Source organism: Centruroides vittatus, unplaced genomic scaffold (genome assembly GCF_030686945.1).
Source record: "Centruroides vittatus isolate TY-2023 unplaced genomic scaffold, ASM3068694v2 scaffold_1047, whole genome shotgun sequence".
NCBI lineage: Eukaryota > Metazoa > Arthropoda > Arachnida > Scorpiones > Buthidae > Centruroides > Centruroides vittatus.
In genome coordinates, this window is record NW_027122669.1 from 548,595 (window position 1) to 565,144 (window position 16,550).

Sequence of the window (16,550 nt, forward strand, 5' to 3'; positions counted from 1 at the left end):
TACATTGTCCTTACCTTGGAAAGCCGAAGGGTGACAACCCTAAATTAATTGTGCCTGTTTGACTTGAGAGAATGTGCGCCTCTAAATAGACTCGCCAGGAAGACTTAGGGTATCTCTAACTAAATAAACTGATTCGTTTCTCGAGGAATTTATAGGGTGCCATCTAATTCGGCTGGCTATTAAGGATTAGAAACGACACTTTTTCTTTTACTCTCTGCCCTGTGCTGTACTAAGAGGGCCTTTTCAAAAGACAAGAAATAAAATCTGTTTATTAATTCTGGCAATTAACCAGGTAACTTTCGGTTTCTTGCAACACAAAGAGGCTTCCAAAATTTAGGTTTCATGTAAGATTAAAGGTATTCGTGGCAAGACTTAGTAGGTAACTAAGGTAATGACTCTGAGTAGCATAGGGTTTACGACTAACCTGGGCTCATTTCTCACAATAAGGAATGACTGTGTACATTTTTATACCCTGTTCACTCAACTGATATTGAAAGGGGCAATGTGTCACTTGCATCATACTTCCAATACATCTCGAGAAAAATGTGTGTAAGCAAACAGAAATATTAAGCTTTTTCTCATACCTTACATGAGTTTCGCTATTTGGCATGTCACCAAGATAGTAGTAATGTCATTGCATGAAAGACTAAGTGTGGTTAATTGATGCTTAAGGGCCCAGACCAAGCTCTGGGCACTGTATCTATGGAACAGATTTAAAATTGGCTATTTAAAAATCTGGAGGGGCTAGGCCCTAAGTGTTGAGGTCCTTTTATTCTCCAATTTTTTTTATTTTGCTTAAGCGACTTAAATTTCTATTTACACCGCTGCTTCTATGGATAAGAAAATGCTTTATTGAGAACACTATTATGATATCCTAACACTTAAAACATTCGTGTTCAATTCTCATTAAGCTTTCTAGCTGGCTTGCTTAATTTGTTTTATGATGTAGACTCAGATAGCAAGTCCAGCAAGGGTCTTTAACTCAAACCATTACACCCTTGATGTCTTCCACTTTATTTTTGCAAATATCAATATTTCCTCGAAGATGGGTCGGTGGTTCAAAAATTACGAGCCTGACTTAACCCGTGATAGGCATAGAAAGATCCTTAGTGTCTCGCAGTTTAAAAAGTTACTGTTTGTAAGATTCTAGAGAAATTTATTGTTATTCATAACTTTAAATTTATTAAGTTACATCATGTTTATAAGACAATAGTTATACCAGCAAGCAAGCTTGATTTTCCAATGGAACCAGTATGAATAGATGAGTAATGATGTTGCGACTGTATCATACAATATATTATGAAATATGGCTTGTGTTCGGATTTATTGTAGAGGCTAATGCCAAGCTGCCATCAGTAGCGTAACTAGAACTATTAGGGGGCCCAAATTATAATGCGCATGCTTACATTCGTCCTCCGTAGCAGTGTGACTGAGGAGTAAACTTTTAGATACTGCAAGTGCACTTGTCACTTTCAAATCATCATCCTGTATTCAGTTATACAAAGGTAAAGAGGAGCCTGGGCATCTTCTGGCCCATATGTTTTGTTATACAAGTCAATACAATAAAAATAATGCTAAATACAATTTAGCAAAACAATTAAAGTATATTTATTGTCATAAAATAATTTATTTTACATTCTTCTAAGTAGAAATAATTTTTTTTTTCACTTAGTTTTAGAACTATTTTTTGTCTCATCTCTGGAGATTTTCTTATTTTGGGTGTCGCCGGTCGGTTTAGTTTCTTCTTTGAGCGGACCCCAGTCGAGATTTTCGATTAATTGTTTCTTTCCATGAGGCGGAGGACCCAATAACTTCTCTACGTCGTCGTAATTCAAAATTTCCTTTTCCAGTAAAGATTCTGCCAACTGAAAGAAGTGAATTCAAATAATTATAAGAAAGTTTATTGTGTTTGAATAACTATAGATTAATCTAAAGTATTTATTTTTTTGGAGTGAAAACTATCATTGGTAGTTGATGAAAAGGGTTTTCCTCGAGTGTTAAATTCTATGGACTACAAACTTCTGAAAAATCTAAGTTTGAAAAATTTCTCTAAAGAGTTTCCTTAATAAGTGTCAATTAAAATTGTTACTAACAAGGGGAGGGCATGATCTGGGAAATTCACTTCGGGATGAGACTTGGTATATAGGTAGTACTCCTTTAGGATGTTCAATCCTCAAAAGAAGAAAGTGCAATGGCCAGCCAATTTTAAGAAAAAGGCCTTTAAAAATTCGAGCTCAGCTTATGTACTAACAAGTTTCGCTAGGTCAGCAGCTGCTGAGCAGCTCAGTCGACGTCGTTCTTGTCTAATAATACTTAATCCAGACTTTGAACCCTGAACGACTTGACGGTAGACAAGAACGACGTCGACTGAGCTGCTCAGCAGCTGCTGACCTAGCGAAACTTGTTAGTACATAAGCCAAGCTCGAATTTTTAAAGGCCTTTTTCTTAAAATTGGCTGGCCATTGCACTTTCTTCTTTTGAGGATTGAACATCCTAAAGGAGTACTACCTATATACCAAGTCTCATCCCGAAGTGAATTTCCAATAATCAATAAAGGCATCTACTGTATTTTGTAGTGTTTTTGACTTATTAATTTCACAGTTCACAATGAATTAATGGGTGGTCTGCCCAGGTACAACAGAGAAAATCCTGATTATTTCTGGGGTCAAAATTCACTGTTATTTTCACAAACAGATAAGCACAGCTTAAGATATGCAGATCCAAAATTCTAAAAATTTATACCAGATAGTATGGAATTTTCCAAATTCAAAGTGCTCTTTATGTATTTACATGCAATACTAAATAATATCAATTCATTCCTCGTGTAGTCCATTATGCTTAATAACCCACTTAAACCTAAGTAAGAATTATTACACACATTTTACGAGGTGCATTGAAGTTATAACACCTCCAATTTTTTTTTTCGGGACTGGAAACTGATAAAACAAACTGCATGTTTCTAAAATATGCATGCACTCCTGCCATCTCTGTCATGCATTCACAACTGTATGGCACACACAACTCTAGCGGTAGTGGTGAGAGTGCAGACTGTTTTTGATACTTAAAATGGTGAAATTTTCATTACAAGAACAGCATGTAATCATTCGTTTTCTCCATTTAAGTGGTGTGACACTGATTGAAATTCATTGCCAGTTGAGCGAGACATGTGGTGATGGTGTCATGGATGTGTCTAATGCGTGTTCGTGGGTGCGACAGTTCAAAGAAGGCAGAATGTCATGTGACAACAAACCAAGACAATCTTGGCCTCACACCAGCTGATCGAGTGAGCGGAGAAAGTTGTTTTGGAGGATCGCCGAATGAGTGTGGAACACATCTCATTCGGCGAATTTCCCAAAGTTGGAATTTCCATAGGATCTCTGCACACAATCCTGCACGAAGACCTGAAAATGCGAAAAGTGTCCTCCAGGTGGGGTGCCACGAATACTGGCAGATGACCACACGGCTGTGCACGTGGCATGTTGCCACCATCACCACATGTCTCACTCAACTGGCGATGAATTTCAATCCGTGTCACGCCACTCAAATGGAGAAAATGAATGATTACACAGTGTTCTTGTAATGAAAACGTCACTATTTTAAGTATCAAAAACAGTCCGCACTCTTGCTGCTGCTGCTACCGCTAGAGTTCTGCCATCTCTGTCACGCATTCACAACGAGTGCACATGTATTTTAAAACAAACTGCATGTTTCCAGTCCTGAGAAAAAAAATGGAGGTGTTATAACTTGAATGCACCTCGTACTATTTTTACTCAGCACTTTTCTTATTTAATGGACATTCTTCATTTGCATAAATACAAAACTATCTTACCAATTACTTTAAACAGCTAAATTTGTAGGGTATGAAAAAAATTGTTTTCTAAAGATTGGCATTAATTGAAATTATGAAATCTCATTGATATTAAGTCCAAAAATTCTTGAAGTAATTTCCAAGACCGTTTACGTATTCAGAAGACATACATAAATCAATGTATTTTGATGGGACAAAAATTCTTGTATTGAAAGATTCGTGCAAATTTTAAAGTCCCAATTCCAAAAATAATTTGAAATTTAGGGCATTGGTGGTATTATAATCTTCAAAATGTAAGTTGAAGGAGTAGGACTGGACTTACTCAAAAATAAGGCTTTTGCCTTTATAATACAGTATGACTCAAAGAGTGTATGCCATGAGATAATAGTTAAAATTCTATAATTACACTACAATATGAATTTTATCAGATTTCCCATTAGTAAGTTATTGGGAAAGTATTTCCATAGGGTTCTTGCACGTGTGTCTCATGCTGTTTAAAAATAAATTTCTAGAATTTTAGACCGGTGGTTCCCAAAGTGATCTAATCCAGGGGAGTGTCAAAGACGGGATCCTGACCGAGCTGTGACCATAAGCAAGTGTTTGGGTCACCGACAATCCTTTCCTCCATAAAAATTGGTAAGAAGCATTGCATTTAATGGTTTCCAAATGTGGGGGCAATGTACAGTAAGGACACAGTGTAAAGTTCATAAAATAAGTTTTCCTAAGAATATTTCCAAGCCGTTCTCTCACAAGAGAAAATGGGTTGGGGGAATTGGGTATAAGTTTATCAATCACTTTCTAAAAGATGCTAATAAGTCCATCTATTTTGTGAACAGCCTGCATAAAGTAGATAGTAACATGTAACTTGTCACAGTAATTCTCAACACACAGAAATATATTTGAAACAAACAAACTCACCACTTTCAACTTGTCGGCATTATCCACGAGGATACGTTCGGTATGTTTGTAGGCTTTGGCTACTAATATCTGTGCTTGCTAGAAAATAGGAAAACAAAATTAATTAATTGAAGGTGTAGGGTAGCCCAAAATATAACTACCAACTTTCATCATAATTTAAGAACTCAGGCTACTGTAGATATCTAACAACTGAAGTATTGAAGCTATCTTTTGGGTTATAGTGTATTCACAATGGTCTAATTTAGCATGATTTCCAGTGAGTGAGTGTGAGTGAGTCCTGGGTCAAATATTTGTTTCATTTATTTTTGGAAGGGCTTCAATATAAGATAAGTGAGCATATGACAAGATCATACTGTAATCGGTTTTCTTCTGTTTTATGTAAAAGTTGTATGTTGGTAGACACTACGTAAAACAAAAATCTACTATACTAGGCAATCATCCGGGACTGTTCGGGTAGTTTCGGATGTTTTCACTACAAAAGTAGCGGCATCCAGGCAAACATATTTTAATATGAATACAATCAACAGAACATGTTATGTGGTTATAGAATAAAACAGCAAGTGATGATAAACTTTTTTTTTATTTAATAATAATATTTTAAAATAAGATGCATTTTTCAGGGATAAAAATCCCTAAATTTGTGATGACAATTCCCTTAAAAGGAGAGAGAAATGATCTTACATTTAATTACATATCTTAGTATTTATTTACTGTAGTTAATTTTTTTTTGAGATTTAAGTGTGGATATTGCCATTTTCTGACAGGACTCGCAACACTTGCCTTTCGGCAAGGGACACCACAAATAATTGAGGTTTGTGTAGATCGACTGCTTGGTCCCACTTGCAATCTTAAGAACCAAACAGCAGAACTCGCATGATGATAATGAGTGAGAAATCGGTATTTACCTCGTCAATAGTTCTAGCCAAACGTTTACTGTAAGGTTTCCTTCCTATGAAATTTCCCATTTCTTCTTCGGTAGGAAAAGACAATAGACCCACAATGGGATCCATTCCAAAGTGTTTTATCTGGGCATAGGCCATTTTGGTTACTTTCTTTAAATCATCTTGTGCTCCTAATACAAAACACAAAGTTATTTAAATATTTAAAGTAAAAAATTTTTAACTTAATCTTACATATGTTTACTATTCCAAGTAGATACTTGGAATAGTAAAGGTATTTGAAACTCTATCAGAACTTTTGTGATTATGTTAAGCCTATTTCTGAAAATATAGCCTGAACTATATACAGGCAAGTACCACGATAAGTATTTATGTATCTAAACACAAAGGTACAAATGTTTCAGCTCCATTATAGACTATACTAAATAGATTTGTCCAAGTACACTATGATGTTTACTTAGTGACATATTTCTTGGAATGTATCCATTGTTAAGCAGCACATACCTGCAATAGAAAGATGCCCAATGAAATTACAGGACAGCTGGATGACAAGGAATAAAGGCATCGAGCTTTGAATCCTCAAATTTCACAGGTGATGCTCCCATTCCTCATCACTCAACTGCCTTACTGTGACTTGGCCAAGCCCATAATGGGCTTTTTTAGTGTCTTAGGTTGAAAAGTTTGCTACAAATTATTGAATTTGTTTTATTATAAAGCAGGGATCTACTGTGTCATTATAAACATTCATGTAATCGGGGATTACCTGTGCTTATTTTATTAAATGTTAACGATTCCGCCACTCTTCCGCCAAGTGCCATGCACATTTTTTCAAATAACTAAAAGAAAAATTTTTAATTTATTTATGTAGCATACTATTTCTAATGATAAAAATAAATTCGAAAAATATTACTTCTTCGGAAGAATAGAGTTTTTGGTCGGATGGAAGATATTGTGCAAATCCGAGTACGTTTGTTGTTCTGGGAACAATCGACACCTGAAAGAAAATACATGGATAATGTTAATAATTTATATATGCTTGAGTAAAAGAAATTTTAATGAATGTCGATTTGCAGCTTAAATTAATTATTTGACAAAGAATTAAAATTAAACTAAAATGTCTACAACAGCTGTAATCTAAACTCGTGTTCTATGTCATTCATTTGTATTTAGCATAAAGTAATGTTTTCAGCTATTCTTTACTAAATAAAGAATAATCTTAATTTCTGAAATTTTATTAACAATTTGGTCTTTTAAAATAACAACGTACGACAAGTTTTCCCATTTAAATTCAGAAGCTTTAATTATAGTGTCATTTGCAATAGCACAAAAATAAACAAAATCCCCATCCTTATGCACGTTTGTGGACCATAATGACTGATAATTTGTAAGATTTAATATCCACCCAATGAAGTTTTTCTCTACGTTTTTATCTGTAATTATTGAAGAACTAATAAAAAAATGTTGTATATTTACATAAAGCACAGTACAGTACTGTGCTTCATTATCTGCGTGCGACTATGCAGCAAGAAGAGGTGATAACGTTTAATGCTCTCGTTTATTATGACTACACAGATGAGAGTGAAAAACAGAGCATGAAATGTCGTCACACTCTTACACAGGTAGTATATATATTGATTATATAAATCAATATATTTACTTATCTTTTTGAAAAATTATATATTCAGACTAACTTTTCTACTCTAATTCTAATAATTTGTAAGAAATTGTCAAGTACAAGGAAGTGGACAGATGAGAGAAGTCAACACAACACCTGGATAAGTGTCTCTTGAAAGGACTTTCTATAGGTGTTACACATGTAACAAAACCTCAGAAAATTCCACAGAGTCGGCCCATTGATCAGGTGTATACCCACTCGGCCACTTGTGGGTACCGAGATGCAAAGATAATCGTAAAATTTTTTTTACTTGAACACTTCTGGTGAATACATGGGTGTAAGTAGTGACAAGTAACAAACATTCATTTCCTCTAATCTTTGTAAAGTCTTAAGAGTATCAAAAACTATGCTTAACACGTTAACTGCCACCTGTAATATGATATTTTGCGTTTTATCAGGCTAACTGTAATATCATATTTTCCATTTTTTCAGGGCCACAATGAGAAAATTTGATATTTAATATTTTATTATGATATAAATAAAAGGGTCAATTATATAACAGTCGGTAGAGTGTAAGATAAAAAATATATTCAGGTTACAACAGATGGACTGGCCATCGTATGGCCTGAAACCGGAGACTATAAAGACCCATGAAATATTTAATATTAATTACTTTATATGTAACAAAAGAGAATAATTAAACTAGTTTTCGATATTTTTTCCTTTTAACTATTCACTATTAGATATAAAATAGCTTTTTATTAAAAAAACTACGACAGCCGGCCGTCGGACCACTTCTGAGGCCATACGACGGCCGGCAGTCGGAAACAACTTCATAGACATCCGCGAGAGGCCACCACTAGGATGTAAAACAATGTCTTATTGAAGCCAGGATAATTTAACCTTGAGTGAAACTACATTGGTTATAGCAACGACAGGCGGTCGGATGGCTCTGTACGGCCCTAACTAGTACGACCGCTGGCGTGTCGTATGGCAGTTAAAGTGTTAAATAAAAAAATTAACTTGTAACTACAAGATATCAGATTTTAAAAACAATTAGACCAATTTTATTTTATTTATACAGAAATTACAGTCAAACATCTTAGCAACAGTTACTAATAGGAACGTAAAAAATGATTGCATACAGAATAACGTCCCAACAACATTCTTGTTTGTCATTTCTGAAAAAATGGCAGCTGTTTAGAGGTTCAATTGTATTAGAATGTCTATATAATTGCAGAAAGTATATAAGTTATGCAATATAGAATAAAATATAATCTATATTTAATGTATTAAAAGCAGACATGACTTTATCACCTTTAATAAAGCATCGGTATATTTCAACATCCAACCCATTATTGCATGCCCGCATTCGTGATAAGCAATCACTTTTTTCTCTTCTGGTGAAAGGACTTGGCTTCTTTTTTCTGTACCTAAATTGATAAACAATAATAAATATAATATTTAATTTCACTTTAAAGCTTCACATTTATAGATATTCTTTTATTTTAAATTTAATAAAATTAATTAAACATAAAAATAGGCAATGGCAGGTGGTTAAGGATTCAGCCTACAGTTCTGGGAGAACAAAGAAATTTTCATTGATGATCTGTACTAGATATGTCAAGCCGTCCTTCACCACCTGATTGCATACATGATAAGTATAATTAAAAAGACCTTCTAGTAGTATACTATAATACCTATTACAATTAAAATAAATACTCCAAGATGATATGACATTGCTGTCTCTTACTAGAATGTTCTCTGTTAGTTCTAAACAGGCAAAGATAAAGGGTCTTGAAGTCATAGTGCTGCGTCACCTTTTATCTCTGTCGTACGTAAAACTTTGCAGCCGATTTCTCGGTCTTTCGACTTAATGCGAACCGAGAAGGCAACGAGTTACCGAAAATGACAAGTTTTATGGCATGGCGATGAAGCTAGTCTGAACAGCAGAATTTTTGTAAATGTATTAATATGTACGTGAATTTGCAAATGTATTGATAACTACGTACCAATTGTGACTATTTCTATTTCAATCACACTTTGCCAGCACTAGTTTAATCAAAAACATTTTTGACCCCATTCAGAGGTCTATCTCGGGTTAAAAACATAGAAATTTGTATTTTAATTTTTAAAAATATTATTGGCTGTTCAGTGGCTGCTTTTGAGTTATTGACATTTGCATCGTAGCATCTTGGAAAAACAGTAATATTCTTTGTTAACACATGGAATTGATATTATTATTGAATGTTACCAGTACAATAACTTACATGATCCTAGTGTTAAGTTATAGAGGTAAAAATTAGATTGTGTATTTTCTTTTGGACAACAAAACGAGTTTACAAAATGTCGAGTTATTGGGACTCTGATGTATAGAGCAATGGATAAAATATATAACCAGAGATAGGAGAGATTATTACATCTTTACATACTGGAGACCACGTTGTATGAAAATACAATGTGGTCGCCAGTAATCTAATACAACTGAACCGCTAAACAGCTACCATTTTTTCAGAATTCATAAAAAGTGAATTCAGGTTTTTGATTCACTTTTATACATAAAAGTGAATCATCATCTCTTAATTTTAAAAATATCACCTGACTTCTGGTCTAAACCAGAACTTCATATACAGTTAATTGGGGCCTCTGGCCCCTAAGCTTTTCATATCTGATCTCAATTTTCATCTAACTCACTCCATTCTCAAGTTTAATGAATGACAGACAGACAGTGGGAATGTATAGGTCTGCAGTTTGAAAATCGCAGCCAAATAATGTGTTGAGTAACATTATAGTTCTTACCTCCAACTACTCTTTCTACTGCATATTCAAGATCTTCGGCATTTACAGATGACTTTTTATACCTTGCAGCGTGAAGAGCCGCCTCATTGCACACATTAGCAATATCTGCACCTATTGTAAATTTTGTTTATTAGTAAGCATTCTTAGATCTGAAATATATATTAAAAAAACTTAATTATCGTCCTGAAAATTGTGTTACTGTATTACATTTTTGTCAGTAAATTAACCTAATCTTTAAAAATATATCAAAACTGAAGGTGAAACTAATAACTTCACTAACGCTTCTCCCACACTGGGTTGTATAAACAAAAATTAAATACCTTCTAAAACCGATAACCGGCGTGAAATATTTTCAAAATGGCAAACATTTTTGCTGTCCCTCCTGGGCTCTTCCTCAGGCCAATTCTTTTTGCTGGAACCGGATTCGATAATCAGATAGTTTAACTAAATGGAACGTGTTCCGTTTCTAAAAGTTCCAGTACGTGCAGCAACTGCATGCCGTTCTAAACATTTAAATTTCTTTTATTCCGTTGGGAAAACAATGCGCGCATCTTATGATAATTACGTGCGACATATATCGATTTATGACCTTTCTTTCAATAAAAAGCAAGCAAGGCCATGAGCTAAGACCTATCGTGGACAAAGGAATAGCTCCTACTATCAAACTGGAGAAATCAGTGCATAATATGTTATCCAGACATTTGAATGACTACCAGTTCAATATCTCAAGTCCGAAAGAATTGATACAGAAGCTTAAAGGCATAGACACACCTGGTTATGCCACAGTATGGGATTTTAGATCATTATACCCCTCAATTAAAATCAAACCTTGTTTTTGTGCACTGAGAGATTGCCTCATGGAGAAAGTAAATGATGACAGTCTGCATCATGAAGTATTAGAGTTGGCCCATTTGGCATGTTATAGTTCAGTATTTCAATTCAAAGGAAATGCTTATGCACAGGAGAGGGGCGTACCCATGGGAAGTCCACTATCAGGGGACCTATGTGAAATGGTAATTAGAGCATTGGAAGCCAAAACACTGTCACCCTTTCTCTCAAACATAATTTTATATGGAAGGTACACAAACAAGGCTCTACAACAGGAATTAGCATTTAGCAATAAAATAGCAAGAGAACACGGTTACAGTAACATCGTAAAAAAGTTATATAACCGGCACCTCCATACAAGCAGTAAAACGAACCAAGAAAGTGTAGTGAAAAAAGATGCCAGGGAAGAAAACACAGAAAGGACCCCAGTGACATACAACCCACACCTTAAAACAATATACAATGCAATTGCAAAAAAAAAGGGAATTAAAATCGCTTATCGGAGAAACCCTTCCATATACAGCCTATTGAGAAACGGAAAAGACGCACATAACCCGTATAGACTTCCGGGAATATATAGTATCCCTTTACAAGACAACAGATGGCAGAAACAATTACTGTACATAGGGTCCACTAAACGCCCACTATGCACTAGAATAAAGGAGCATAAATCCAACATTACCCGCCATAAATACACAACGGCATTGTCCACATATGCAGCAAACCCAGACATAACACCGAATTTTAATGAGGCAAGAGTGATCCGCACCACCCAACATCAAGAACATCTGAGAACTTTGGAAGAGATAGAAATTTACAAGGCCGATCGCACAACAACATGCATCAATTTCAAAGAAAAAATGAATCTCTCTACTGCTTGGCAATTTTTATTGGAAGAAAGGTCATAAATCGGTATACGTCACACGTAATTATCATAAGATGCGCGCATCGTTTTTCCAACGGAATAAAAGAAATTTAAATGTTTAGAACGGCATGCGGTTGCCGCACGTACTCGAACTTTTAGAAACGGAACACGTTCCATTTATTTAAACTATTCGATTATCGAATCCGGTTCCAGCAAAAAGAATTGGCCTGAGGAAGAGCCCAGGAGGGGCAGTGAAAACGTTTGCCATTTTGAAAATATTTCACGCCGGTTATTGGTTTTAGAAGGTATTTAATTTTTGTTTAATAACTTCACACTTATATTAATGTTAAAACCATTTTTAACTGTAAACAAATGCCAAAAATATTCAAATATTATATTTTATTTGTTTTATAGCCTTTTTTTCCTTTAATTTCGATGTGTATAACACCGAAAAATTCAATATTTATGTGCGGCTTGTGCACTTTTCCAACTAATTTCAACGTCTTTTTTACTCGTAAAAGATTTGAGTTTCCAAAAATAATAATAATTATTAGTCAAAAATCATTTCAATTTTAAATTGAAACAAATTTTGCAACAAATTATGCAAAATAAAAATTCTACTTTCTACAGATTTAAATTTTACTTACCACTAAAACCGGGCGTTAATTGTGCCAACCTTTGTGAATACTGTTGGGGAGGATGAACTAGAGTAATAGACTGTAAGTGTTGTTCGAATATCTCTCTTCTCTCAGCTAGAGTGGGCAAGTCGATCATGATGTGACGATCGAATCGACCCGGTCGAAGTAATGCCTGTACGTATATATTTAAAGAGGTAAATTGATGTCAAATCCTTACTGCAAAGAAAGTGTTCATTTTAGTAAATGCAAAAGTATTAATTTTAATGTCACAGATGCCCATCTTTCTAACAGCCGCCAAAAACTACAGAAAGCAGGATTTAGCGTACGCTCCGTCGTGCTCCAAAGCACCGCCTACTTTCCCCGAAGCTACAAGCCATTTTTGCTAGGTAAGCTAAGCGGGCATAAAGCAGCCGCAATCTACACAGCATTTTCTCGTGTAAAAGTGCTGCCACCAGGCTGGTTTTTAAATTCATGGTCTGGATTAATTATTAATTTGTCTGGTTTTCGTAGAAATTGTGAAATTATAATGAAACAAAATAAATTTATAAAAATATTTGCGAGTATTTTGCAAATATTAGGTTTGTTCCAACACAAGTCCCTAACTGGTTTTAAACTGGTGTTCAGTTCTTGGTTGTAAAATGACATTGTGCATGCTCTCTTGCTAGTATGACTGCTCTGTCTATTGAATTCTGTCAACAGCGAGCACATGCTCGTATCACTGCGTGGGCGTGAAGAAAGGGGTGGGGTCTTTGATGTCATCGGGTGTGCTAGCATTTTGCTCTCGCAAAGCTACTACTACTACTACTACTACGAGTAAAGATTAAGAGGGCTGTCTATCTTGTTGACTGACTTAGCCCTGAAAGAAATGAAAGGAAAGAAGAAGCAATAGTGATAGATTAGGTGGAAGATTAGGATATGAAGGGAAAGGGGTCTGCAGAGTCGTCTTGCTTTGGCATACATTAACAGAACAAACTTTAGGAAAAAAATACAATTTAGACTACTTTGCCTACATTGAGACTTACAATATGAACAGTTGTAACATATATACAACATGTACAAGATGATCAGTTGTTTGTCGACAATTTAATCAATTTCTTCACTTGTAATAGTTCTTTCATTGTCTTCTGATGGATATTCTGACTGTTTTCTTGCAGACAGTTTTTTCGTTGCTTTTATAAATTTACAGAGGTTATCGAATAACATTTTACTTTGCACAAGTGCTGTGCGCTTTGGTGGCCAATTTGAGCCGGCCAAAACACATTGTCTCATAAAGGTTTCACGAGGATGTTCGTATTTGCTGCACTGGAATAAGTAATGTGTCACGTTGTCAATGCTGTCACTGTCTATATCGCACTTATCAGTATTTCTTGGTCAGAGATTATGTTCTTTGGGTCAAAGATTACAATCCCACAACCAACTCCTTTTGCCCTCCTCGAACCGTCCGTAAATACTCTCCAGCAGTCTTCTCTGTTGACATTCTTGTTGTCCATGTTTGTTTCATAGTTGACATCTTGTGCTGGATGTTTATCCATGTCTCCGTTGTTCCTTACCCTCTCAATTTGATTATCTTTTATTTCTTGTATGAGGTTATTGCTATTCGGGGGTAGTAGCCCATTCTTAATTTTGTTTTCAATATCCTTAGCATTAAGGCTGCTGATGTCTTCTTTTATTAATGTCCATTCCCAGTTAAGTTGTTTTGCTTTAAGGTCAACCGGTAGGATGTTTGCCAATACTAACAGACCATCAGTTGGCGCCGTTCTATACGCTTTACAGATATTTATCATAAATTTTCGTTGGATCGTTCGTAGTTTCCTTTTTATTTCTATTTTGTTAATGGCTTCTCCCCACACTTGTATCCCGTATAGAATTGTCGGCTCGATTGCCGCTTTATATATTAACTTTGTGGATTTGTAGTTGAGACCCCAAACATTACGAGATATTTGCAAAAGTATATTTATTTTTTGGAGCATTTTTTGATGAATTTGGTTTACGTGACTTTTCCAGGTAAGGGCCCTGTCAAAGTAAATTCCTAGATATCGCATCTCATTGACATTTTTTATCTTATTCCCATTTATGTATATTCCGATTTGTCTCTTTAATTGTCCTTTCCCTATCTTTTTTGTACTCACTAGTATTTCACATTTCTTATAGTTAATCTGAAGATTATGTTTTTGGCTCCACTCAGCTATTTTCCCTGTTGCTTTATTGCCTTTTTCTGCTAGTTTGTCACAGTTTTTATCCGAAATCATCAATATAACATCATCGGCAAAAGCCTGTATTTTTGTATCTTCCCTTTCCTTGAATTCTTCTAGCAGGCTGTCAAAGCCCAGATTCCAGAGGCCTGGCCCACTTCTCGAGCCTTGCGGGCAACCTCTGGTAACCTTTCTTTCAATTGTAATGTTGTTGGAGTAGTATCCTGCTGTCCTGTTGTGTAAATAGTTTCTTAGAATCATTTGAATATTGGCAGGGCATTCAGTCTCGTTCAAGCGTTTGAAGATGCTTGGCCACCATAGAAAATCAAAAGCTTTTTTAAAGTCTATTGAGATGAGCATGGAATGTTGACCCATTTCCCAAGCATTCTTGATGAAATTCTTGACTCTGAGGGCTGCTCGGATTGTAGAACGCCCTTTTTTGAATCCAAATTGAAGGTCACTTAGTTTGTTATTCTTTTGTAGATAATGATAGACTCTGTTGATTATTAAGCCATCTAAGATTTTCCCTAATACCGGGAGTAGGCTTATTGGCCTAAACTCCTCTGGGTCACATGCGTTTTTGGTTTTTGGAATGAATTTCACATTTGCTTTTTTCCAACTGTCTGGAAAGTATCCCTTTCTCAGACATTCATTATATAGATAGACAAAGGCTATTGGTATCTCGTTAAATGCGGCTTTTACCATTTCCGCCGTAATGCTGTCTAGTCCCAGTGATTTCCCATTTTTAAGAGTATGAATAGCCTTTTGGACCTCCTTAAAGGAGAATGGGGTATCATTGTTGTGAGTTTTACATTGGCCATGCTCAGTTCTGATTAACTTGTGTATTTCAATGTCTAAATAGGGATTGTCACTCGGGAAATGGAATTGTAGAATTTTTTCTATGTTCTGGATGATGCCTAGATTGTTCTGGCTATAGGTTTCGTTCGTGATGTCTGGCATGTGTGTTTTCTTCCTATTTCGGAATACCAGTTGGTATGGAGTATCCCATGGGTCTTTCTTGTGATTTTCTCCACAAAATTTTTTCCATGCCTCGCTCTCGCAAAGCTGTAGTTTGCGGTGGCTTCAAGAAAAAAGTATGTTCTATTAAATAAAATTATTATTTTGAGATGATTTGTGGCTGTTTCTTGCATGGGGATAGTCATAGGTGGTCCATCAATGACATCGCTGTTCAGAGCCAGGAGTCCATGCCATTCATAGTTCTCTTGATAACTTCAGTCTCCAAATTACCAGATTTCTTTACGACAAATATCTAAATTCTTACTTTAAATTGAAATGACGACAATCATTCTTGTTTAATGTTATTTTTCTATAAATTCTTGCAGTCATAAAAATGACTGCACATAATTAGGAGGGCATTTGACTTTGTATATTTAACTATAGAGCATTTTCCTGTAATACACTAGAACCCCAAACAGACTACTGTTAGGTTCCATGCTCTGTCCAATTAGAGCCATCTTTTTCTTGTCATCATCTTCAGCATCTTTGAGCCGAGCTCAGAGCTGTAATAAACTACCATAACAAACCCAGAGGTTGAAGCAGGAATAGAAAAAAAAGGTGTGTTGGTACTACCACTCAGAGCCTAACCTCAAAGTAAATATTGGAGCTTGGTGCTTGAAGCAACCTCCCTCTGAGTGGGTCTGTGATCCTGTATGTAGTTCTTGATTTTGAGTCCAGATTAAAAGATGAAGGCTGGCAACAAGAAAGAATGCATGTGATAAAGTGAGACAATGCAACATTTAGACAAGTGGCCCCTATCTAGGTATTTGACATGTGAAGAAAACCTCCCAAAAAAAACTCCATGCAGCCAGCTGTTGGTGAGACATAAAACTGCGACCAACTACCACTGGACCACTGGAAAATTGGCAATAAAAAAATCCAAATCTGAGAAAAAGTAGTAATTTAATTAAAAGTGAGACCAATAATGCCAAAGGGGAGAGATAGGAAAAGGAATTTTTAAAGAATATTTA

General features: G+C 35.5%; 1 protein-coding gene across 1 annotated transcript in view; it reads right to left on the minus strand.

The window, feature by feature from the left end:
• Nucleotides 1-1,579: 1,579 nt before the first annotated feature.
• Spg7 (Paraplegin) overlaps nt 1,580-16,550 on the minus strand; it is a 34,974-nt gene continuing 20,003 nt past the window's right edge. Inside the window, exons 12-19 of the mRNA XM_067284048.1 lie at nt 12,380-12,542; nt 10,040-10,150; nt 8,558-8,673; nt 6,536-6,619; nt 6,389-6,461; nt 5,632-5,798; nt 4,727-4,804; nt 1,580-1,865 (exon numbers count right to left, since the gene is read on the minus strand). Coding sequence (XP_067140149.1) covers nt 1,665-1,865; nt 4,727-4,804; nt 5,632-5,798; nt 6,389-6,461; nt 6,536-6,619; nt 8,558-8,673; nt 10,040-10,150; nt 12,380-12,542 — 993 coding nt within the window. The 3' untranslated portion in view covers nt 1,580-1,664. The remainder of the gene's footprint in view (nt 1,866-4,726; nt 4,805-5,631; nt 5,799-6,388; nt 6,462-6,535; nt 6,620-8,557; nt 8,674-10,039; nt 10,151-12,379; nt 12,543-16,550) is intronic.